At 47.4% G+C, this 26,215-nt stretch overlaps 2 protein-coding genes across 2 annotated transcripts in view; one reads left to right on the top strand and one right to left on the bottom strand.

The window, feature by feature from the left end:
- Positions 1-26,215, bottom strand: part of LOC129386509 (uncharacterized) — an 80,195-nt gene that overhangs the window by 5,800 nt on the left and 48,180 nt on the right. The window contains exons 8-9 of the mRNA XM_055074577.2: positions 10,894-11,100; positions 8,707-8,832 (exon numbers count right to left, since the gene is read on the bottom strand). Coding sequence (XP_054930552.2) covers positions 8,707-8,832; positions 10,894-11,100 — 333 coding nt within the window. The remainder of the gene's footprint in view (positions 1-8,706; positions 8,833-10,893; positions 11,101-26,215) is intronic.
- Positions 18,763-26,215, top strand: part of LOC126537970 (uncharacterized) — a 147,223-nt gene continuing 139,770 nt past the window's right edge. The window contains exon 1 of the mRNA XM_072287962.1: positions 18,763-18,914. The gene's annotated coding sequence lies outside the window, so the exon portion shown is untranslated. The remainder of the gene's footprint in view (positions 18,915-26,215) is intronic.

Raw genomic sequence — 26,215 nt, 5'->3', positions numbered from 1 at the left:
AAAAAGGATGCTGGTAGTCGTCGATTCGCACACAAAGTGGATTGAGGCGGTCCCCATGTCGCAGGCGAACGCTCACAGCACCATTAGTGCCCTCAGGACAATATTTAGCCGTTTTGGCATACCGCGCACGGTCGTGTGAGACAACGGGACGCCATTCACAGCATGGGAGTTCGAGCAATTTATGAAGCAAAATGGAATCGCGCATATTCCGGCACCCCCCTATCACCCCCAGAGTAATCGCGTAGCCGAGCGAGCCGTGCGCACCGTCAAAGAAGGCTTCAAAAAGGTAGGAGGCGGTTGCATCGTAACATCGTTGGCCCGGCTGTTGTGCGATTATCGAAACGCACCACACCAATGAGGCCGTTCTCCTTGAGAGATCCTATTAGGTTGCCGGTTGCGCACAAGACTGGACATGTCTTTTCCTTCCAGAGCCTGCCCTGCCAAAGCTGCGAATGACTCAAGTTGGAGCTTTACACCCGGAGACTATGTTTACGTGCGAAATTACGGCGTCGGCGAAAAGTGGTCCCCAGGTACTGTGGAAGCTACTTCCGGCGCTCGCCTGCCGGATGTTGAGACTGCGGACAAGCTTGTCCGCCGCCACTTGGATCAAGTTCGTAAGCGGAGCACAGATGAGACCCGAGCAGCCGTCGACCTGTCAAGGCTTCCTACAACAGGTTCCCCTTTATTACAGGAACCAAGGACAGCTGAAACATCCGAGAGAATACCAGAAGCGCCATCACAGGAGCTACGTCGCTTTACACGAGCAAAGAAACCTGTCGTGCGTTTTGGTTACTAAGGGTGAAGAAATGTGGTAACCCACGAACTTGACCAGCAAGCAATTTCCTTTACGGTGCATGTGCGCCCTATTTCTATCACGCCTTCCCTCTCCCCTTGCCTTTTCTTGATATTTCCGAGCCTGAATAAACCCGGTGTTCTTCGGCTGGTACGACTGTTGCGTTCACTACGGAAGGGGCGTTGCCTCCGCCCGTCTGCCATCGTAACAGTGTTCCAATTCGCCCGCTCTGCAGAGTCCAGGCGGGGTCGTGACGCGGAGTTGCAGCCAAGCGGAATTTTTTTGCCGCTTCACTGCTGCAGACGCCGGCTTTCTGCTCAAACAGTCATTTGATGCTCTCACAGAAAAAATTTATCCTGTCTTGTGTCAGATTGCCTCTACCTATTTCAGGAATTATTTTTCTCATAACGTTTGACAGATTGAGAAATTGCGCGCTTGTTTCCTTGCCGCGAAAATTCATTTTAATAGACTCCTAGCGCGCCAGACACACTTAGGCACCCTGATGTAAATAATAATTACGCGCTTATTATTTTTACATTATAAAGCACCTGTTGAGATAGTAGGAAGAGATTGTATGGCTTCCTTATTAGAAAACCTGCTTTTAGTGTAGCGTATCACCTTGCCGACGCTGTAACTACAACTCGCTGCACTCACATTTATAGAACACTGCATATACAGGGCAATAGTAAGCGGCGTTTGAGAGCGTGGATTACGCTAAAGTTCCTGGTAATAGCAAAGTAAAATACTTTACTAGCGCAACTCTCGCTACCGAGGAAATAACTTCAACAGTTAGGCCAATTTGAGTGTTCCTAGGACAACTGCAATATTTATTCCTTATCATATTGAGCAATTTTTCAAGACACCTATTAGCAATCGAAAAAAGCCATGATTCATTTTTCTGGTAACTAGGATTCAGGAGATGAAGAAGGCCTCTCAGAAAAACTTTTCGCGACCAGACATATTGTTGCCCCTTGACACGTAATTGTATGCATAGTACCATATATTCCAGAACACGGAAAATAGACTGCGGTTGCTTACACACTGTAATCATTTTTATCAGTAGTTGAATTAACATCCAGCATATTCTTACGGTTACGGTTTAACTGGGTTTATTTACAGAATGAGGTTGATGGTCAGGTAAAGATGGCGTTAGTATGCTGCGCCAGCTAATGTCTTATCCCTCTCCTCCGTGCCCGGACCGTGCTGCATTAATCCCCTATTCGCTGACGAAATCCGCTGGGCAAGTCCAAATTTTTGGGAAAAATGCAGGGTTAAACCGCTGAACACAAGCACCATGTAACAACGCGGTCCGGCGAAACCGATGACCAACTGACGCCAAGCGTGCCACCTCGTATTTCAAGTCGCCCAAGCGATCTACAGGGACGAGTGGGCCCGGGTACAGGGGTAAAAAGGTTTCGCATAAGCCACGCATAAGTTACGGGGTCTACAATCACACAGTCTAATTTAGCGTACGAGACAGCCTGATGTCGGCTGTCACAGCGCTCTTTCGAACGGTGTTATGATGCCACAGTACGAAGATGAGCAATACACCGGGCTTCTTCAGCAACGCACGGCATCTTGACAACAAAGTAGTCGCTGTGAAAGTCAAACAGTAGTATTGTATCAATGCAGCTTGGCGGTGAACGGGCGCAAAGGAGATAAAAAGGAGTGCAATTAGTCATGTAACGCTTTGCAGCTTTATAAGCATGGGGGATCAACGGGAAAACGTCGTCCCAGTCTTTGTGATTGAAAGATACATACATGACCAGCATGCTATTATAGTTCTGTTCGCACGTTCTACAAGGACATTTGTCCGAGGGTGATAAGGCGCTGAATGGCGGCACTGCGATCGGCAGAGAAGAATCAGTTCTTCTACGGCGTCCGATTGACCGACGCCGGCGATCGCTAATGAAGACATGGGGAACCATGCCGAAGAATAATGAATCAATGCAAAACCGTTGCAATGCACGCAAGTGTTGACGATGGTATGGCCGCCGTTTCGGCGTAACGGGTGAGGTTGTCGTTAGACTATTTTGAGAATAGGCCCAAAATATCTATACCCAGTTGTTCAAATTGCATACGAGGAGGTGGCTGAAGTTGGAGAAGACCCGTCGAAGCCATCATAGGGCCCTTGTAGCGTTGGCATTGTTGGCAAATGGCGATGTATTGCTTGATGACGTGTGTGTGTGTGTGTGTGTGTGTGCGTGTGTGCGTGTGTGCGTGTGCGTGTGCGTGTGTGTGTGTGCGTGTGTGTGTGTGTTCACTGTCTCGGCAGCACCACCAGAAGGAAGCGCGCAGCTTTGGCCGAATGATTCATCTGCTAAAGCGGGCCTTGGCGGAGAAAAAATTTACCTGTGGCTCCTTGAAGCGATGAAGCTACAATGAGCGGTTGCAAACTAATATTTTATATTTTGATATTGCTCTACCCTGAAAATCATCGAGTCTACGAAGGTAAAATAAATGGGAGCAAAACATTCATCAAAATTCCCTTCGTGACATTCCCTCGTCGTCAGAGGAAGACGGAATAGACGGAGTCTGCATCTGCGTGGCGCCTTCCAGATTTGCAGGAAATAAAGTCGTACTCCTGCAGTCGAAGAGCCCAGAGTGCCAGTTGACGACTCGGGTCACCAACCTTCAACAACCAGCATAACGAGCGGTGGCCGGTCACGAGAGTGAACGGGCGCGAGTAGATACAGGGCCGAAATTTGGAGACAGCGAAAACAGCTGCCTAGCATTCTTTTTCGGTGATAATGTAATTGCGTTCCACCTCATTCAAAGAGCCACTACCATAAGCCATAACGTGCTCTGTGCCTTGATAACGTTGCGCTTGTACCGTTTCGTTGCCGAGGCAACTTGCATCAGCGTGTACTTCTGTAAGCGACACTGCTTCGAAGTGACGCACTATGGTCCGGACGTTAATAGAAATGTTGCTGCCGGAATTGCGTTGTCCCAAGCTGATGTCCTGTAGAAAAGACATATTTTTAGAGAATACATGGTGAGCAGTACATCACGTCGTCAAACCTTGAGACGAAGTGACGAAAATACGAGCAAGGACCTAAGAAACTCCTTAAATCCCGCACTTACTTGGGCGCTTCGTACGAGCTGACTGCCCCTATCTTTCGTGCATTTGGCCTCATACGCGTTTTGTCGACCAGATTCCCAAGAAGTAATGTCTCGGTTTAACCGATCCGCCAGTTCTTGAAATTCTGGATCAAGCCCGCTTTTTCCATGCAATACAGAGCACGACTGAGACGTCTGGCACGGTCACTCAGAAGTGCTGCCAAAAATCACCACATCGTCGAGGGAGCAGAATGAAATTTTTCATTGATGTTCTCGGAGGATAGCGTTCATAAATCGTTCGACTGTTGCTGGCGCGTTACAAAGGCCGAACGGCATATCATTAAATTCATAAATGCCGGGTGGTGTCACGAAGGCCGTTCTCTCCTTATCGTCTCGATGCATGGGTGTCATACAATACCCTGATCGCAAATCCAGTGATGAAAATAGGCTGCGAAATGTAGGCAATCGGTGATGACATCAATGCTATGGAGCGGATACGCACCCCTTTTGGTGACTGCGTTTGGCTTCCAGTTGTAAAAACAGCACCGCCACGGTCCATCTTTTTATCTTAATGAGGTTTATGGTGTTGCCCAGGGATTACAGGACTGTCGCATTCAGCACTTTTCCGTACCATGTCTTTCACTTGTTCAGCGATTATAGACCTATCTGCCGAACACACGCGGTAAGACTGTTGCCCAATGGGATGTGCGCATCTGATGTCAATTCGCTGGCGAGCGCGAGAACGTGGGAGGGCCATCTTGTCATCTTGCGTCTAATCGAACACACAGAAATGTGCCGGCAAAACATTTGCCAGAGCGTGGCCCTCATGTGACGGCAGCGACTAGTTAATTCTCTGTAGGATCTACTATTCAGAAGTGCTTCGGTTGGAATAGCCAGTAGGAGAGTGCTCCATGCTTGGAACTGCAATGGAGCTGTACGTGTTTTCATCAAATTCAGCGAGCTCCTTATCGCGCGGGAGAACAACAGGGACGGAATAACAGTTGAAAGCCCACAAATTGAAGGTGTCATTCACTACTATCCGCAGATGGCGTGCCACAAGTACATCTTTCTTCGCGGAGCTCGACCAAAGTAGTTGGATTTCCGCTTTAAAAGATAAGAGGTCGGTAGCAGCGACAATGAGAGGGACACGTGACCGCTATCAAGTCGACAGCAGCAAGTTGTTAGAAACACAATATAGTTTTTCTCTGGTAAGGATGTGTCGGCAGAGGTGGAGGGAAACGCGCTATTTAAAATAATTTTGTCTGTGCCACAGTAACCGGAAGCACCACCAACCTCAAGAAAGTCAATACCAAGAATCACATCATGAGTGCGCCACGACAGTACCAGAAATTCTGTTTTGACGTCTCCTCTGATAACACACTTGCGAAACGAATACCAAGAAGAATAAGACACTGTCCACTAACACCACAAAAGGTCACACCATCATTCCATGGAAACAATTTTCCGACCCAGCCTTTCTTTGAAATCGCACTCTTGACGGAAACGGTGGCACTTGTATCCACTAATGCTGTGGCAGGCATACTATCAATTAACACATACACTTTGTTCTTCATCTAAACATTAGGCAGAGGAGTATTTCGCAGAGGCGCAGATTGTGCGGCAACCTTGCCTCCATCGGCAGCGCCTGCAAGTTTCCCCTGTGATGGTGGGGACGTTGAACGGCGCTGGTGACTTGTAGCCGTAACAAACTTCTAAGTAGGAGTAGTCTTCTAAGTAGTCTTCTCAGTAGAATACACCCGTCAATAGTAAACTAACAAGGTAAGCCAAAAAACCTAGCACACCAACAGATGGGAAGACCGATGGTTAAGGCCATGAATTGTCTATAAAAGCTTCATTCGACACCATAAAAATTGAAGCATAAATGTCGCATGGTGCGCAACATCTTAGAGGCATGTCACTACGTATGTGTGGCTTTACAGAGGCGCTCTTCTGCCAATTAACACAGCGGTTTTACAATGAAGCTGCATATGACTAGGACTCCGGGATTTCTTCGTTTCCGTAGCCAAAAACTTAAGCAATGACAGCAAAAGGCACGCGCCGCGTGTGCCTCTGGGTTCCTTGGCCCACCACCAGATGGCGCAGAGCGCCGCTCCTCTGCGGCGGCGTCGGCCGTGCGGGGAATGAATACAAAAGAACCGAAGAGCTCATCTTTGGGAATAGGGTTCGGCACACGCAATTCGTGGTAAAGATTACGGATGCATAAGCTGCACTTGTGGGGAACTGGCAACTGTCGCATACGAAGCAGGCAGTGACGTCACTACACTTTCATATGTAAAAAAAGAACCCGCGCACCAACTGGTTTCATTTATGTTGTGTTAGCGCTATGAAAACGCCACTCATACTTAGAACTCCCGAAGCGCAGTGAACATGAGCGGAGACAGGAACAGCAATGCTGATATACGCAGTGGCCTCGTGGTCAATCTAGGCAGGACAAGTGGTTCCTCCCCCAAGCAAGCCACGCACAATTAGGACGCTTGAAGAGCAGCGCGAATATGATGAGCGACTAAAGGAACGGCTGTATCAGTATACACATAAGCGTTGTTCTCAGGCTTGGAAGAAATGAATTCAAGGGTGCGTCAAATTGGTCTATCGGATCAGGTGATACCACAGCTTCACTGTCCAACCACTTTCAGAGCGTGGAATGTAGCCAGCCTGCCACACCCCATTTCAACACACACACTTCTTTTACAGTGTTGAAGGCCGACGTTCAGCGGCATGTTCGGTATCAATGGCAAATCAAAGAACAAAGGTACAAATCCTTGCTTTGAAAAGAAAATACCAATAACAGAAAAGTAATGTTGTCTTGCTTTGGCATCATTCTATTTGCTGACCGCCCGCCACGGCTGCGGCCGGTTGTGGCTTTGATTCGCACCGTCGCCGGGCCCTCACCGCTTCAAATGGAACTATTGCACAAGCGTACACCGGCTGGGCGTTAGGCTTCCTCCAGTAATGATACGCTTGGGAAAGGAGCGTGCGCGCCCAGTTACCGTCGATACCCTCGTGAGCGCAACAAAAAAGAGATTTAGGCTGCTCTCATGGCGACGATTCCCCATATGGCACTCGAAACGCGTCTATTGAGGCGGGTACGCCTTGGGGTTGGGGACAAACAGCACCTCACCATCGTTGAGATCCTTCGATGGCTCAGCACCAGGCAGGGAGCGCGCTTATACCTATTTCATAGGTAGGTGCTCGTCCACAGTACTTGCTTCCCGCAGCCGCGGCGGATTCTCTTCAACAAGGCCGTCTGTGGTTGGACAAGAGGCGTCCACAGACAATTCGGGAAATCTCTTATGCCTCCCTGTCGAGATTGAAGCCCCCAGGAGAAGCGGAGCACCAGACCAGGGCACGTCTGTACGCATTAGAAACCACCGGTGGGTTTCCGGCCGCACTGGGATTTAAACTCAATGTCAGAGGCGGATGCTCTACAGCTAGACCACCGCTGCAGTTGTTTAGGCGTTTTTTTATGCTTCGTTTCTAAGGTTCAGGCAGCTATCGTTGACGGCATGTTTGTTGCACCGCATGGCAGGGTGGGCGCCCTCAGTAAAAAATGTCAGCCAACTGAACCCTATTACTTGAGAATTCGTTTATATAGATTCCCTGTCATTGATCGATTGATTAATGCAGCCGTGTCCGCATTACGGCCAGAGAACGCATCCACCCTTCAGGGTTGCATGTCGAAACTAGGGAAATCTGCAGCCGGGTGCACTCCCCAGGCGGTACACCCCAAACACTACCGGGCGCCGGGTTCGGGAGCGCCGGTACCCATCTTTTCTTTTTTTTTATCGGTGGGTGCCGGCGGTGGGTTTCGAACTGTCCACCTACCGCAGCCGTGGCGGACGCCCTGTAAACTGGGCCACGACTGAGGTTGTCATTGATGGATCAATTGCTGAGATTCATATAGATTTGCGAAAATTATTTTTTTTGGCTTACGTTTCTGCGTTCATAATTGTTAATCTCTTTTTATAATATTGCTTTTGCCACTTTGCGTTTTATGTCACCGTTTATCCATGAATAACTTCTGATAACAACACAAGCCCTGCCGGGCTACCAAATACAACTGTGAAGGAACCGCAACGCAATGGCGCACATCTATCTGCCCTTTCGAAATTTGCATCACCCAATGAGCCGCTACATAGTCCTCTACCCGACCAACGGTACGGAATTTCCTGGAATGTACAAAACGTCGGAAGCATCGCCGTTATTCTAGAACAAAAATACTCCGCATTTACTGAGAAATAGCCGATATCAAGGCTTCGTCGGAAGCTCACTTCACAGCGGAAATATAAAATTGCTGCTGTTTGCAATGAGTAAAAAAAAAAACTTTTGCGGATTGCGGTATTATATTATTCCTCATTATCTTCACAAAGAAGATTAAACATGTAAATTTTGAGATGGCGGTCACCTTTGTCGTTACGTTTTATAAGCCCTTGGGAGGAGCATGCCCAATAGTAGTATATCGTCGCTGCGGTATACTTTCATTACAAAAACAGGGTAGCTTTAGAATTCTCCAACTGCACATTTCTCTGTAAAGGACGCTTTAGTGGCGGGCTAGCCAATGTTTTACTTACCCTAAGTTTCGTTAACTCGCTGCCTAAGCACGGTACACGAGCACTTCTGTGTATCATCAATGTCCGAATGCAACAACGGCCGCCGGCTATTGATTCCAAGAACTCGCGGTCAAAGGGCGAACCACGTAGCCAACGAGCAACACTAGAAGGTGATACTGCACTTCGACATGGGCGACAAATGCTCACACAGTTCAGGTCCGTAGTGCCGGTCTAAAATTAAATGAGCGTACATATCTACTTCTTTCAAATGAGAACATGACTTGCCTTTGACCGAAGTGTTTCAGCTGAGTCGAAGGTGAAGAGAAAGCCGTCCGGCTTGTCGAAACCCCACATCGCCTGGTAGAACGCGTTGAGCTTGAATGAATTCTTGTACCGATGGTCACGACAGGCCTGTCAAAAACCGACATAGAACTTTCAGTGCATTTGAATGTTGCCCAGTGACCGGAACGTACCGGTTCGCCTGTCATATCGCACGTCCAACAAGGTTCTTATTCTGTGCCTTATGTCACGCTCCGCCGTCTGGCGCCTACAAGTGGTAACCAAGACGCTCGTTGTTAACTTGATTTGGCGTCCGCGCCTGTTACGCAATGTTAATGCATTTGACAGATATACACGTGACGAGATGTAGTTCTTCCAAGTGGACGCCTCTGTCAATTAGGGCAAAATAACGCCCTAGCTCATTTATGTACACTTGTACGGCCAGGCTCGACTGATACTATCTATGCTCAACTTAGCCAAATGCGGCGCACGCTGCCAACTTCAGAAAGTGAGGCTTGTTTGAAAGTATTGCGCGCTATGTAGCATCCCTAAGACATATGTAGCAAGTTTCTAGCGTCACTGGAAGAAATTATGTTGCCGATAAATTCCATCCTGCGCAGCAGAAAACATGAGGAAACCGGACTGTCAGGTTTACTTTCATAGGGTCGACGCAATAATAATAATATGATTGTGCCCCCATTCAGAGTACGATGCCAGAGTGTATTTAATGATCATGGAAACAGTGATTCTGACACGCAATCACTTGGCGCTGCAAGTTATTTTTTAATGCGGTATAAAAAAAATTAACTGAGTTTTAGGCCGCACCTTCCATTTAGTTTCTCTTAGTTAGGCTTTTCGACAAGGTAGCATATGGAACCAATAACCCGACACGGCTCGACAACATAAACGCATACACACATCAAGGCACATACGTGGGTGTGCAGGCCATTTTTCATGTCTGTCTGCAGCTTTCCTTACTTTATGCACTGTATTGTTGTTATACATATACGTCTGCGCGACCTCCAATTGCCAGTTTGTCAGATTGTGGTCAGTCAGAGAGGCCACAGGTATTAGGCTTCGGGTAAATCGAAACGTCTGTGTATTTATGGCACTGAACATTGCTAGACATAAGTAGTTTGTTGAAGGCAAGATAATATTTTAGCGATAACTCAATAGGCCATGTTGTGTAACCAACGGTTAAATAGCAGCGTTGGTTTGTTGCAATGCCTGGATCCAGTAAATAAGATGTGAGTGCGCTTTGAGCCTGTAATTTAACTTGAAAGAGTGCTGCCTCTGAGACTGCGTAATAAATGTGTAACAACCACTCCGCGGCAATGATAACTCATGCGAAAACGCACAAACCTTCGTTATTCCACGTTGACGTCATTTCAGTACAGACTACAGCAGCTTAGAATATAAGTATGATAACATGGACTCGTTTACCAACTGCCTGTTGAAATTATTAACTGACGTGTAATATATACCATTCAGAGGAACAAAGCAGAGACTCAAAACAGTAACGTCTACTTTCGCTGCACCATCATATTAATCATTGCCTTCGTTTCCAGGGCCGAGTTTAAGAAAATCACCAGGCGTTCCAAATGAATTTTGGATTCTAAAAAGAAAGCCTCACCTAGATAATAAAAAAGCAAATCAGAACCAATACAGAGTAACGCTCAAAAAAGCGACACTCTGGACAATTTATTAAGAATATACAAAAAGGAGACGTGGACAGATTCACAAACTACTACAAGTAGCACGTTAAGCCCAAGTACAGCAGAGAGTGGGACGTGATCGTCTATGCTTTTGTATAAGATGACAATATAAAAATGCCTAAAACTATCCATCTATAGGATGAACTAAATTTACACGTGCAAAACACGATGTTACGGTTAATGATATGCAAAAAGAGAGCATACCAGCAGTTATTGGGATGTGATTTGGATGTTTCTTTGGAATTAACAAACAATTTTACGTGGAAATGAAATTGCACGAATAGTTCAAACGTCTCAAGTTGGAGCATCAGAATTTTAGTGTGCGTTGCTAACGGACACGGCGGCGGGCTTCGAACGTTCCTTGTATCCCTAGAGTAACGCAGTACGCTGCCTGCTCCAGTTGTTTGCTCCCAATCTCGCGTAGAGAAACTTCCTATGTTTAAGGCTTCGCTACGACGGTGGCAAGCCACTTACTCACCAATGCAATGTCTGATGTCTGCTTCGTTAACCCGCGAGGTAACGCATTTCCGCACCTTAGGCCAAGCTGGTAATTCCCGGGCCCGTAGATGTCGTAGTCTCGGTCCTTTGGCTGATACCAACGACCTTCTATGCCAACGGACACAGCAAAGGAAGTGGTTGGTGTCCACGCCGCGGGGTTCACCGTCAAGCTGCTGATGACGTCGTCCTAAGTATTCGAAATAGCAAAGGCAAATGAACATCTCCTAGGCTACAGGTTTAAAAGATCGAGATGTTTAAGCAAAGAAACGTACTGGCACGTTGCAACTTCTATGTTCGTTGTTTGGGCACTCCCATAAAGGAGCGCGTCGAACTTGCAAGAGTATAAATATAAGCTGGTGTCATGTATACATGGTCAATGGCGTATGGAGGCGCACGTAATCACACCGTATGGTGTTCACAGAGCTAAAGTATAGGCAGGTGTTCGAGTTGAACCTCAATGTTTTCAGATTCGAGAGGCTAATGCATGAACTCGCTATAATATTTATTGCAGACATTAGTGAATATGTAAAGAAGTTTTATCCGTAATGCCGTCTTAAAATGAGAGTATCGATCCCTCGCCCACTCACCCCAGTTGCGAGTAAAGCAGGCGAAGCCTTTCAAGACGAAAAGTTCTGCCATTGGGAAATGTGTTCGCGCGACACAGATGAGTGAGCGGACGCCCTTTGCCTGAACAGGCAACCTCCAGGAAACCAGGTCCTAGGAGGAATCCTTTCTTGTGTCGGGGAGCAATATAGGGAGCAAGCGTATCTGCAGCCTAGTGTCGACACGCCCTCACAAATATTATGGGCTCTTACGCACCAAAACAAATCTCTGATTAGGAGGCACGCCGTTCTTTAGCGTGCACCTAAATGTAAGTACACAGGTGTTTTCGCATTTCGCCCCCATCGAAATGCGGCCGCCAACTAGCGCTCAGCAGCCCAACGCCATAGCCACCGAGCAACCACGGCGCATCCGTACACCTTCAGTAGCGGGCACAAGACGCTTCAGGAACCCACTGCAGCTGAGTCTCCAATAACCTATTTTTTATAGAAAGATAAGCGACTGCGTGCTATCTCCCCCCATTCTTTGGGCATCGAGACACGCCCTTTCTGATCCTTCAGAGAGCGATTGTGAAGGGCTCTTTTTTGCACCCTTTAAGGAGCACTATTCAGGGAAGAACAAAAAGCGGTAAGAAGAGTGCCAAGGTCAATCTCATCGCAGCACCCTTGGCTGTGAGTGGTATCTAGGTGGCGCATTTATGCAAAAAATTTTTCTCCACAAGAAACTAATATTCCCTGAAAAGTACAGAGCTCTTTGCAAGCATCGTGGGAGAACCGGACGCATCTCTATTACCCTCATAGCATCTATCAGGATCAAACGTTCCACCATGATTCCGTCTCTTTTGTGGCCGTACGAAATTACCACGGGCGACCTGGTTGCACGAGAGCTTATAGTTGGACAGTGACTCTGTCCAGTACCAGAGGCGGGAGACATGAGCGCAAACTCGGCCATGAACTGGTCTGTCACCCCGAGGTCACGTGCCTAGAGTAGCCAGTCATGGTCTGTTAGGCTGCGTAACTTTGGACAACGGACTAAGATACCCACGGTTGCCGACTCCCCTCGTCGGTAAGCGAATGATTTTGAAACGTCGGTTGCCGATTCATAGCAAGTTCGCATGAAGGCGACACGTATGGGAAGAAATGTGAAATGAGGGGGGGGGGGCGCCGCTGCACTTAAGCGATGGGGGTGGAGAGGTACCGGAGGACGGGAAGTAAGGAAGGCGTTGTGCTTTGAAAACAACGCTCGGACACGCGGGCTTTCTCTTGAAACTGATCGGCTTTGGGGGCATCGTCTAAGTGGGCCGCCGGCTCGTCGTTTTGCGTGTGCGCTGTCCTCACCACTCAGCGTTGAAGTGATAGACAGCACGAAGGCCACTTTGCTTGCTGGGGCTGCCGTATTTCCTCCCGGAAGCGTTTTGAATGCGAATGTCCGCGGTCATCGAATGGGATGTGTTCATGGTTGTCTGTGAGTGCTCACACCATGCTTAATAATTTAGTTAGTAAGCGAATATTTGCAAGTTTACGCGGCTAATAAAACTACTGTCCTTACTTTTTGCACCTGAATACAAATTTGGCTAACATAAGAATATGATGATGATGGCCACATGTACAATTTTGTTCACTTTCAAGCTATGAAAATACTAATTTCACGAAGTGTGTATACTTACCTGTTAACCTGCTCATCACTAATTGTCATGGAATTTTTATGTGTATGCACTAAATGACTCCTATTGTGTAGTAGCCTCTTGCGAGCTGGCACCGTTATTCTCCGCCCACTTAAAACACAATATTGACTCCACTTTTCCGCTACGGTAATCAAGGCCTACCTGGGTGCCCTAGAGCCGTCCCTTGAGCATTGTCTATGATATAGCACTCACATCTAACATGAGGTGCAGTCAGCACTCTCCACCACTCGCGCTCACATCCAGCCATGCTTATAGACGGACTGGCTCACTCCACAACTCCATGAAACTAACACTCTCCTGCAGGTGCTTATCCAGCACATTAGCGACGCGTTTCGTCAAGGAAATTTTCACACGGGTTTTCTTAAAACCTTCTTGACCTGGGTAAGGACTGGTAGATGAATGACCAAAGGTGACCGCAGGACGTTGGCATAAAAATAAATTTTTTAAGAGTACAGGTCCTAGGCGCACGTTCCAGCGTTGAGCTTCGGCGTTCTTCGGCGTAATCGAGCGAACAAGCACCGCGAAAGATAAGAGAACTAACGCGGTGCGGAGGGGGGCCTGAAAGACGGCGAGAGTGAAGAGAGCGCAAGGAGGAAAGCGGAGGAGTACACTATGGCGAAAAGGTGAGGAGGGACATGGAGTAATGTACGAGATGTGCTGCATGGCGGCGACCAGGCATGCGGCGGGCGCGTCCAGCGATACAACATATGAAAGAAATGTGGAAGCTAACATGGAAACAGAGCACTGGCGTGGGCTTCGTACGGACTGAGCATGCGCTCGTTCGCCTGCGCCGCCGCTGTTACAGAATGCGCTCGGCGCAAACCAGACGTTCCCGTATTTACGCTTTATTTCTGAACAGTGAGCTACGCACGCGGTGGAAATGCTTCGTCTGCCGCTGCTGCTAAACCACCTGCCGGAGCAGAGGTTCAGCACCACCGCCGAGAGGACACTGTCGTTCAGAATGAAATTCTTTGACATAACACATCGCGAATTCAAAACAACAGCTGCGATCAAAATTTACGTTATGGGGTATCGCGATCGTCGGCGAATGTTTACCGCTAAGCTGCAGACCGGGATTTTTCATGTCCATGTGCGTAGTTTTGCTCAGAAAAACAAACGGCAGCTGGGAGGCAGCTGTGGAAGAAGTTTCAGGGTAACGGAATTATCCATTGCAATTCTATGCTATCACATCTGCAGATTGTGCGTAAGCCGTACGTTACAAATTGTGTGCCCAAGTTATGCAGAGAATTTTAATTAGTTCAATAATGCACTTGGCGCCAGGGAGAGGACCCACTTGAAATGAGCATGTATGCTGCAGTTCCGTCCACCTGCGTGCACGCGATGTATCTATCATTGATGCGTGTGTGCTTTGCTCGCTGCATCTGTTGAGCAGCGTGTGCTGCGGCCGTAATCAACAATAGAGCGAACTCTGTTCAAAAAGTTCTGGTAACGTTTCACTTAGTGAACGGGGGTTACAGACAAGCGTACGAAGGCCAGTAACAGGCCCCGCGGTGTCGAAACTTGAAGCGAACGCCTTCGAACGTGGTCGCGGAACCTACGGTAATCTCAACACCGCAACGCTTGGTAGGCCACCGGGAAAGCACATATTGCTACACATGCAAAGAAGAGACGCTGCGACTTGCACGGTGACCACCGCGGCGTCGAAGCACAAACAGAAAGAGTGCGAACGCGGTCGCGAACACATTTTCTCTGCAGCTTCGCTATACGTACACTTTCAAAGGGTGGAATGGAGGCACTTTTTAAATTCCTAAGCATTTCGATCCCAACAAGAAAACGGTCCAGCCCTCCTTCGCGTAAGACGATCGCTTTCAAGATAGAGCCAGCCAGCTATGGAAGACGACGACGACGAAGATTGGCTCCAGTATCCTCATCTTCTTAATTAAACACAGAAAGACGTTACCAAGTTTACAGCGAATGACAGCTAATTGCCGTGAAACTGTTAAGTGCTAGTTCCGCCAGGATCGTGTCTGTGTGTAGACACGTGGGCCAATCCCGAAGATTGTGCAATGTCGGGCCGATCCACGGCGAAGGTGAAGCTGTCGTTAAGCACACCCCATACGTGGGCAGATCGCCAAGACAGTGCCATGCCGGGCCAACCCACCGCGGAGGTGCAGTTCGTCATTAAGATGTCCAAAGACACAACTTCACTCGGCATCCTTCACAGAGATGAAGGGCACTGCGATTGTTGTTTAAGTTTAGTTGCCTTATTATAGTGCATTATTGTATCCAGCATACAGGTAAATGCAAGCGAACTGGGGTTTTACCGGATCACCGGAGGCGCAAACGCGAACAACCTGCATATTGCAGCCAAGTGGTAGCTCGAGGCTCAATCAGACAAATAAATAGCTGCTTCCGCTGCTTGTTTAAATTTTCAGCAGTTGTGTAATCGTGTTGCTGCCGAACATTTATTCGACGGGCAAAGTGAAATGCACTTGATTACTGCAATATTAGCTGCCTTAGTGTGGTTGAGCTCTTTGCCATCAAGTCGCTGCAGCGTGCAGACCGTTCACGTATGCGTCTCCGCTAAACATGTAAAACGGCCAGTTCGGTGGCGTTCACAGGGTTACCGGACACACTCAAACTCTCTAGTATGCTATGTTCCACGCTTGTCTTCTGCATTCTTTACTGTGCTTCACCAATAGGCCTGAATAAGAGGGTTCCTGGCAAGAGGAGTGAAGGGACCCTGTGCGATGCGTGCGCTGTTAGGCGGGTTGATGGTGCTTTAGCGGCCGCATCGGACCAATGTGTAATGAAATGTTCTTGCTGCGAGTTCACTTTGATCTAACATATTCAGTTGCAGTCTATACTGAACTTAGCGCTCAAGCCGCTTCGTCAGGACGGGCTCCTTATCGTCCGTTATGGTCACCATCGAACAGAAGCACACGTGGTGGTTAAACGGAAGCATATCACGTCGAACTCCGTAGCAAGTAAGCAAAGGCATATTCTGAGAAGCAAAAGTCACTAGCGAATGTACTGAGATTTCCGTCGGGTGTTCTTGTGTCAGCCAACCGCGAGAAAGAACCTCTTACCAACGGAGCCTGCGGGACGTTCGTTTCCCACCAATGCAATGTAATAACATCTAAAGAAAGAGGTAAATGTTATAAAAATATTTTAAAAATTGTTGCTGTTGCTGTAAGGGTTAGAGCACCTGCGTAGATTTACACTTTTCAGCCTGATGCAAGCATTTTGACGAATATACAGCGAACCGGTTCGCCCCAATTCTACATCCTACATAAAGGGAGTGCCGGCACGAAAACAGCTTTTTGAGAATAATAACTTCTAGTCTGCAGTGTATAAAGAAAGTAACTTCAGGTGGGATTTAAGCTAGAGACAACCGAGAATTCACTGCATGCCTGCGCAGAGTTCTTCATATTTTGTTTGGCATTTACAGGAGAAAATTCTAGCTCCATGTATGGATGATTTGGAGAAATGTCCTGTTGAATTTACACAAAGTCAAGGAAAGATATCCACGCTTGATATATCGAAGAAAAAAATATGTTCAATAACTTCCCTGAAATGTGAACAGCTTGTGCGCTATATGGCGTCTGTTACCCCGAATGTGCCTAGTTTGCAATATAATTGTGAGCCTCAGTAGTTTGTTCATGCGAGTTTGGGCAGGCAGATTCGGGAAGGCAGCCGCAGTTGCCTACGTGAAACAGATTACTTTCTGCAAAGGGATGTTAGCAACATGGTATAGAAATCAAATGACCAAGTGTACAAGACACATTTATTCATGGCCTAGAAAGGTCATGTGCTTAACTCATGTTACACCTAGGGGGATTCTCACGGCTCCATTTCACCATCGTGGTCCCTCCTTCTTAGTGGTGGGCTCGTTTGTTTCGCAGGAGATGCTAGTGTACTAATGTAAACAAAAAGACAGCCTTACCGGTGGTGCCCTAAGCCGCCCCATGCCGCTCAAGCCCGCCGCACTCGTGCATGACTGGGATTCCAGCGCTCTCTCAAGTACTACTACTCCTGCTCGGATTGACAGAAGTACTGCCGAGCAACGGCTCTCTGCACGACGCGTGCGGCTATAAATAAAACTTCGACTGCGTTACGTATGCCGCGACAACCGCGCCATTTTCTCAGGCGATCCATGCATGGACGAGTAATGGCTGCTTCCCTGTGCATGACTGCACCAAAGTTAAGTGCATGACAGATTTAGAACACAGGCTTTGGCGCTGCTTGGCGTTTGCCGGTGATGGTCCTCGAGGTGAAAAGTGGTGGCAGCGGATGCTGCACAGTGAAGTGCTGGCGGACCAACTCAGGGCTGTCCAGAGAGCCGGTGTGAGGGAACAGGGGCTCGGCCTCTCTGTATACCGACGTGGGAGCGGCCCGCATCAGTCCCAGACTGATCCCTCAGGACCTAAATAAAGTTCTTCATACCCATACCCATTCCAAAGCTTACATGCTCTACATTTATTCAACGAGCTATCATGTGCTATACAGATAATCGAAATGTTGATCCAAACAGTAATAATGACTGAGTTTATTTTTAAATTGCAGAAAGTTTCAATTGGGTTGCATTAAGGCAATGTAACATATTAAAAAAAATTCGCAGTTCTGCCTAAAAGGCGAACCACCGATAGCGATAACAAATTAGTAGTTATCTGTACGAAGGATAGTAGATTTATCGGCCCTATAAACTTGTAAACATTTGATTACTCACTAAATTAACAATGATAGAATGTGAAAGCGTGACCCAGCGATAACGCAGAAAGAAACAGACACACAGAGACAGCGTTGCCTTTATGTCTGCTTCTTTCTACGTCCTTGTTCAGTTGTGCTGACACATTCTATCATGTATTCAAATCACCTTGCCCATCAACGTGTTTTAACTAAATTAACCAGCACGGTGTCACGCGCTCAGAGGCAAAGATGAACACACATCGCTCGATGTTGCGGGAATTTCTGTGAAAAGGCTGGAGTTAGGAATCGCGGCACCAGCCACGAGGCAATTTACCTTCGCGCATCTGTCGCTTAAACGCCTACGAAATGTCGAAGGCGCAGCGCATATGAAGCTACTGGCACTACTCGCAGCCGGCAAACATCGCAGATAGCTTTGAAGATGAGGGCGGTGGCATTTAAGCCATGGCACAGGCCGCTTTCAAGACGCACGAGCGCTGGCAACGCGTCCGTACGGCGTCCGCCGAAGGCGTCTACTACGGCGTCCGCGATTCGCGTGGCGAACGCCATATAAGACGCCGCGGTTGTGTCCACTCTGTACTGAGCGGTGCGCGAGGAGGACATCGAGGCACCTTAGCAGCCGTCGGAGAAGAACGCCCCTCCTTCCTCGCCTCACGCCCCTGTATCGCCAAAGCCACCTAGAAAAAAATATAAGGCCACCGCATCACCTCCTCTCTTTGTCAATACGTTACGAGTCGGATGGTAGCGGTGGATGGGGGAACGCTGCGTTATTACAACGCGGCGCGCGTTCTGAAAACAACTTTTCTCCGTGCCTGCAACGCTAGAGTAGCAACGCGCGGATCTTTTTCTTGGTGGCTTTTGTGGGGCATGCTGCACCGTAAACGCGATTGATTTTCTTCGATTGTGCGTGATTCGTCGTACACGGAAGCGCAACGATGCCTGGCTGTTGTTGCGCACCAATCTTCAAGTCCTATTATGACGGTGGACCAAGCGTCCGAGTGCACAAATTCCAACCTGACCGAGCCACTCGGGAAGCATGGACGAGAGCTGTTCATCGGAAGGACTTCCCGCCAGTGAAGCACACAGTGGTAAGCATTTCTTCTCTGTTTTGTTATTCTGGGTTAGCAGCCGAGTAGCTTTCGTCAGCATAGTGCGCAATGGATCCGTGCACGCATGCACAATAGATGGGTCTCTGCACCTGTCGACGCGCTTGTAAATTCAACATTTTCGTCGAGCTTCATACCTGTAACGGCTTTTTTTTTCAGCTCTGTGAAAAGCATTTCTTGCCATCGGATTACTTCAAGACGACATCTTACACGGACGTCAAGACAGGAAAAGTGTCGAAGTTGCCATGAAAAACATTTGTCTGAAGAAAACTGCAGTTCCGAGCTTGTTTCCCAATCGTGCTGCCTACTTATCGCGTCCGCAAACGTGCGTTCGAGAAGTGCCGGGTGCAAAAAGAGCGCGCTTGGAAGCAGCATCTTTGCAAAATGCAATAATGCTTTCTCAGCAAATCCAAGCAGAAGAGGACGCCAAAAATTTGGTTGGTAGCTTTGCGGACTTGCTGAAGGCCTTGCCATGCTTTCAGAGTTCGGACTGCCGGACAGTTTTGAACAAGGGCTCCAAGGTTTTTATTTTTGTACTTGTCACTTCAATCTACTCCTGCAGTCCGTACTTCGGTGATCGTGTCCACAGACCTGCACATCGAAGTATTTTTTGGTGAAACGGGTGTGAGGAAGTGTGGTGATGTGTTAATTCCTGAAAAGCTGGGCGACTTGAGAGGCTTGAAAAGTGTGTTTCACATGATCGAACAGACACATAAGGATAGCAGCACTGAGCGATATGAAAACGCCCGTCATCTACTGACATTGGTTTCGACATTGCTAGAGCAAGTACGTGGACAACACTTCGCATGCGAGTTGCAAGAATGCATTTCGAAGTGCTTAAATTGTTGAAGAGTCAAGTTGAGCTTGTTTTGAATAATGCTGATCGATATCCCCCCGATTTATTGGTTTTTGCTAGCCTTTTGTTCATAATTTCACCTCATGCATACAGATTCCTGAGAAGTTCGATGAAGCTTAAGATGCCGCATCCTGATACGATCAGAAGACTGTGTTCATCGTACGATGTAAGCCCTGAAACGGAGCAGCAAGAATGTAGCTTTCTTTGTTATGCAAAGCGTATTGTAAGCACATATAAAGAGCATGAAAAGACTAACGTTAATGATTGATGAGGTTCACCTTCAATCATTTTTTTTTTATTACAAGGCTGGCTTTGTTACTGGTGATGCGGTAAATTCATCGACTGCAGCAAAAAATGCCCATGTATTTATGATACAGAGCCTGCTTTCTTCAAACAAGGATGTTGTACAAATTCTTCCTGTGGCACAAATCGATCACTGCACTGCACGACTTCGTTCGGAAGATGGTTCTTGATTTAGAGGCATCTGGGTTTAGAATAATCGCAGTGATCTCGGACAATAACTCCATAAGCAGAAAAGCCATGTCCTACTTCGCTAAGACGGCGAGTGTCAGCATTGTTTACCAGCATCCCGCTGACCCATCACGACCCCTGTTTCTCGTGGTGGAGCCAGTTCACATACTAAAGTTTATAAGAAATACCGTATTTTCGCGATTAAAAGCACCCCCCGATTCTAAGCTCCCCCCTCTATTTTCGCGAATAAGTTAGGAAAAAAGTTTGCATGCGAATCTAAGCACCCCCCTATTTGTTAGGAAGAGTGCGTAGCCAAGGCCGCCAAACGCGCTTGCTCACTCTGGAATCATTGCTCGACGGACCTGCATGCACGTGGTCGATGCTTCTGTTGGACGCGTTTCCCGGCCATCTGACCCCGGAGGTAATGACAGATCTTTGGAACATCAATAGCGACGTGGTTGTGATTCCGGGTGGCCCGACGCCAGTGCTGCAACCCCTCGACGTTTCCGTCAACAAGCCCTTGAAATCCAGTGTTGGAAGGAGTACGAAGGGTGGGTGCAAAACCCTGACCGGAAGAAGACGCCGATGTGAAAGCTGCAGAAAGCGTCCCCATCAACCATCGCAAAGCGGATTTCGGACGCGTGGAAGAGGGGGTCCAAGTGGACGTTGTGGTCAAATCATTTAAGAAGTGCCTCAACCACAAACAACTTCGATGGAACGGAAGACGACCTGCTGTGGGATACCGAGAGCAGCGGTTCAAGCGGTGCGACGAACTCGAGTGGCAGTGATAGTTACTGAGCATCCTACACAAGCGGTGGGTTCACTGTCTGCACCGATTTTTCTTTTGAATGTTTCCAAATAAAATGCTATTTCTCACACCCATCTCGTCGTGATGTCGCAGCGAAAAGAGGGAGGGGGGGTCATTCTAGATTTTTCTAATCTAAGCACCCCCCCCTTCACTTTGGGGATCGCGATGATGAAAAAAGGGGGTGCTTAGAATCGAGTAAAAACGGTAACTGGCTAAATTAAAGAAACATTGGCGAATGCATGTACTTTCCTGAATCGAAGAGTGATAAGGGTGAACCAAAGATACTTACAGCATCTATCGAGGTGTTATGCCAGTTGCACGAAGCTGAAAAGCATGAGCTCTTGAAGCTAGCGCCAACGCTCATTTTGAAGGCACTGAACCCCTCGAACGTGGAACGGCAGAACGTTAAACTGGCCTTAAAGATTTTGAACTCATCTACTTTTGCTGCTCTCATTGTCCCAACGTTCCAGCATGCAAAGGAGACATCTCAATATGTCGACACCACTTTGACTTGGTGGAACATTGTTAACGTCGAGACGCCAAGAAAAGGACAGCGGTTGCGAGATCAATTGCAAGATCCAATAGTTTCATCGTCATGTCCTCAACTAGAATTCATTAAGAGAATAGTTCAATGGCTTGATCACTGGGGAAGCCTCAAACATGACAATGGCCGCCTGACACGTGAAACGCATACAGCTTTCAGCCACACTACCCACGCCTTGCACGAATTTGCCATATGCTGTCTCGAAGAGCTTCATTTCGAGTATGTTCTTTTGGGCAAATTTCAAACTGATAACTTGGAGGATCGCTTTGCAAGGTACAGGCAATTGTCTGGTGCCAATTACCACGTGTCTATAAGGCAGATATATGAATCTGAAAAGAAATTGCGTTTGCAGAGGGTTCTGGACCTGCCAGGGGATTTGGACATGCTACTACCATCGAGCGCGAGCACGTTGGAGACAAGTGTATATTCAGGAAACGGCCAGTTTCACGTCACTGTGACTGACATTGAGAAAAAAACGTCAAGGCTACGGGCACTAACCTATGTTGGCGGCTATTGTAGCCATGCAGCTCTAAAATAAAGTTGACATGCGCATCTTGCAGCAAAAGCCTTGCGATGCAAGACGTCAATCTAGATGATCCTGACAATGCATTAATCACGAAGATGACGAGGGGTGGCCTGAAGTTTCCACGAGCAGTTGTAGTTATTGCTGTACTCTTTACTGAAATTATGTTGGACAAGCTTAGGACACCAGAATTTGCCGTACGACTTTTCAGCCTTCCTAGGCAGAAAGATACTCTTGTCGGCCTTGTATTCGCTACCCTTCAGGACTTTGAGGATGTAGATGTGTGTGGTTTCGGTCACACTGCACAGGAGGTAATGGGGCATGTTGCAAGTGCTGCAGCAAATACATTACTGAACAACTTGTGCCGCACAGAAAATGACAAATTACGCAACGCCAAGAACGATCGAAAATTGCAAATCTTGAAGGCCTGAGATATGGTTCATTATTTATTTTTTAGTCATGAAGCTCTGTTTTGATGAAGATCTACGTATATTTGTGTCGACGGAACCTTTGTAAAAAGAAACCTGTGGCGTAGCTAGGATTTATTTGCCTACATTATCAAAATTTGAATCCTGCATTTTGGCCAATTCAAATGTTAGCGTTTGAGTGTATTGTGCTACCTGTTTATGATTGGAACACTCCATGCTACCGCAATCCATTAATTGCATGCTTTCCTTCAGGACTGAGAGTAGGCCTCTCGTTTTTGACTTACTTTTCGCCATTATCTCAGCATTTTATGAAGACCAAAAAGGCCTGCAAACAAGGCGGGTGGAAATAAAATAAACACAAGGAATGGCACAACAAAGACCGAAGCTTATTCTATTTGACAACCAGTTGTACGTGACCTTATAATGATAAAATTTTCACAATAAAATGAACCTCGATATTACTGTGTCTAGCGAGGACTATTTTGCGCAATGCAAGAGTGAGAATGATAATTGTATATGGAAGATTTAAATGTTTGTTTCTGAATGCAGTTCTTATCATTTGTGAATGAAGTATATAATGTGTCTTCAATATGCAGCTTTCCTCTTTCTTTCTTCCGTCTAAGGTTAAAGTGACTAAGCAGCATGCAGTTTGCTTGTCTTAGTCCCGACGAAACATCACAAAGACAATAAGGCATGTCATGTTGTGATACAAGCAAAAAAACAATGTCGCCAGTCAAGTAATCTAAGGAAGGTATGAAAGAATGTTGCTTTCTATGGTGGTGTTGACTGCGGAGAACCGGCGGCTCCTCCTTATTTTTGTGTCAGCAAAACGTGTCTGGCTTTGGAACCGAAGCATATGCATTTATAGATCGCTGTCACTTTAGGGACATCACTAATTTTCCGAAGCCATAGTATCCCCGACGCGCAGACACCCTGCAAGTGCAACGAACCTAGGCGCGAAGACGCCGACGGCGTCGGCTGTCCGGCCCATCCGACTAGCAAGACGACACACCGGCGTGCGGAGGCCTTATAATTTATGCGAAGCGTATTACTAGAGCTCAACGCAGCTCCTCAGGCGCGGCGGTGTCGCCTTCAATACCACGTGACACCGTGACGTCACGACAGAGGAGAAACATGCTCCAACTCGCTCCGTCGCTCGCGGCGTCGCCTTCAAGGCTGACCACGTGACACCGTGACGTCACGACAGAGGAGAAACGGGGCTCAAACTCGCGCCGTCGCTCGCGGCGTCGCGGTGGTATATAAGCAGCTGCGCTTGTTTCTAGGTGGCTTTGGCTCAACTCTTGCAAGATGGGCTGGGTGGGAATCGAACCAGGGTCTCCGGAGTGTGAGATGGAGACGCTACCACTGAGCCACGAGTACGATGCTTCAAAGCGGTACAAAAGCGCCTCTAGTGAATGCGGTGTTGCCTTAGAAACGAGCTGTTTCTAAGGCTCAGGCGTGCGTCGCTTGCTCAGGCGCACATTTCGTTGCCGCGCCGAGCGCTGCGTTGCTCGACGCTCACCGCGTCCAATGCGGGGCGCGTAGTCGCTGCGCCGTAGCCCATTGTCTTACACCCCTTGGCGGGTCGACGGGAACGCTGTCACGTTCCACTCTTGAAGGCGAAGCAGAGTAACGCATGAGCTGTTTCTTCGTCTAGCCGAACCAAATATAGCCAAGCAACAGCAGTTCACCAGGCTAAACAGTGGTTCAACAACTAAAATAAAGGCTAGTATGCTTCGTATCCTGGGCTTAACCTTAGCTAAGCCACAGCCATTTTTTTTCTAGTTGGTGGCTTTGGCATCGCGCGCCACACGAGAGGGCCCGAATCCGGGCCGCGTTCATCGCTCATGCACACGACATTGAACCGCGCTTGCCGGCTCACCCTCACACGCATTCACTCATAAGGAACCTCATGGCGCCGGCTATGCTGACACCAACGTCGACGGCGAAAATCCGCCTGGAGAGTCTATATAATTGCTATCGGAATAAAATGTAAGGATAAGGCTGCCTTATACATGACAGAGTAATGTCGGTGATATATATGCTGGAAATGTCATCTTTAAAATTACAGGTGTCAAAGTGGTTGGCGAGAAATGAAATATTGGGTAACCACAGAATGGGTTCAGACTAAGCGAAGAAGAGGATAATTCCTTTGCAAAACATCAGGGCGGACAGATATTAAACGCACAGAATGCACCGTCATCAGCAGCTTTCTGGAAGTTAACGGGGCTTGCCACAACGTACACAGCGAATTGCTATGGTGTATACTCAAGCACTGTGGCATAGAGGACAATTTGTGGAAATATTGCGAGAGAGGTAACGAAACAACCGAGTGCAATCGTGTCTTGCGAGGCCATAAATGCAGAGTTAGTGAAAATGTAGCATGGGGAAGTGAGAATTCTTTCTGTCTCCAGTGTTTCTCACACTCTGCAAACATCGCAGGTCGCTTTGACGATGATACCTCCATATTAGCCCTTCGAGGACAAGACATACAAATACCCAGCAAAGGATGTTTATTTTCTACCTATATGTATAAAACGCATACAGAATATAAGATAATGAAGAAAAAAAAATATTTTGTGGAAACTTTTTTAGCAATAGCGGAAAAACACCAGCCAGGAAACTCGAAGTGCGCTTCACCCCAAGCCACTTAAGGCTTCGCTTTCAATTTGTATTGCCAGCTCTAATCACATGTGAACCATGAATGTACACTTCATTTTCTTTACATCACACGTGTGACACCAGTGCAGCAGGATATCTTGCACTGACCTGTATCGTGTGACGCTGCTTTCAAAAGACTTCCTTTTCTTCTTCCTCATCCAGTGTCCTTCTCTAAACCAATAAATGACGCTTGCTGCCTGTCATTCAGTGTTGGCTGAAGACATTTAGCCAGAAACATCGTGATCAATACGTTGTGTGTAGGCAACACTCACCAGTAACGTGTTAAAGGCATGGAAACACGACTGGCAAGCAGTCAATTAGTTTTTCATCTATGTTCTTTGTAACTGGCACAGGCAGCAACCGAAGGTGCCTGGGAAGATCTATGCGGACGATATAATGCTGCTAAAGGAAAATGCAAGCGATAAACAGAGCCCTGTGAATACTTGCGTGAATGGGGGGGTGGACATATCCATACCTTAACTTTAGTGCACAGAGAAATTAGAAACTGTGGCTATTTTTGAAGAGGCGAATAGCACCTTGGTCTCAATTACAAAGAATGTCATGCGCATCCTCCAGAAATACAAATATCTGGGGTTTACAAAAACGAAGGGACGAGTAACTGAACCACCAGCTAACCTAATTTGAGGACGAAGGGGAAGCGTAATAGAATAATAATGAAACACTTTGGGGTTACAAATAATATAAGGAGGTGCGAGTAATTTGTAACTGAGTAATAGTAGCAGTGCTAGCGTTCGCAAACGGAATTCTCCGCGTATCAAAAGAGATGCTGCCTAAGTGTGATGTTAACCGTAGGCTGGCATACGGTGGCAACGGGAAAATGCCAAATGAAATAGTCGAGGGGTGAGACGGGATGTACTTCTTTCAAATCCAGAGAAACGCCGTGCAATGTTACTTTTGAAGAAAAACTCCAGAATTTGGGCGATAAGAAATGGGCGGCTAATCTACATAAATATCTGTATTTCATAGGCGTG

This window comes from Dermacentor andersoni, chromosome 4 (assembly GCF_023375885.2).
Source record: "Dermacentor andersoni chromosome 4, qqDerAnde1_hic_scaffold, whole genome shotgun sequence".
Classification (NCBI taxonomy): Eukaryota; Metazoa; Arthropoda; class Arachnida; order Ixodida; family Ixodidae; genus Dermacentor; species Dermacentor andersoni.
This window is presented reverse-complemented; position numbering and strand designations above follow the sequence as displayed.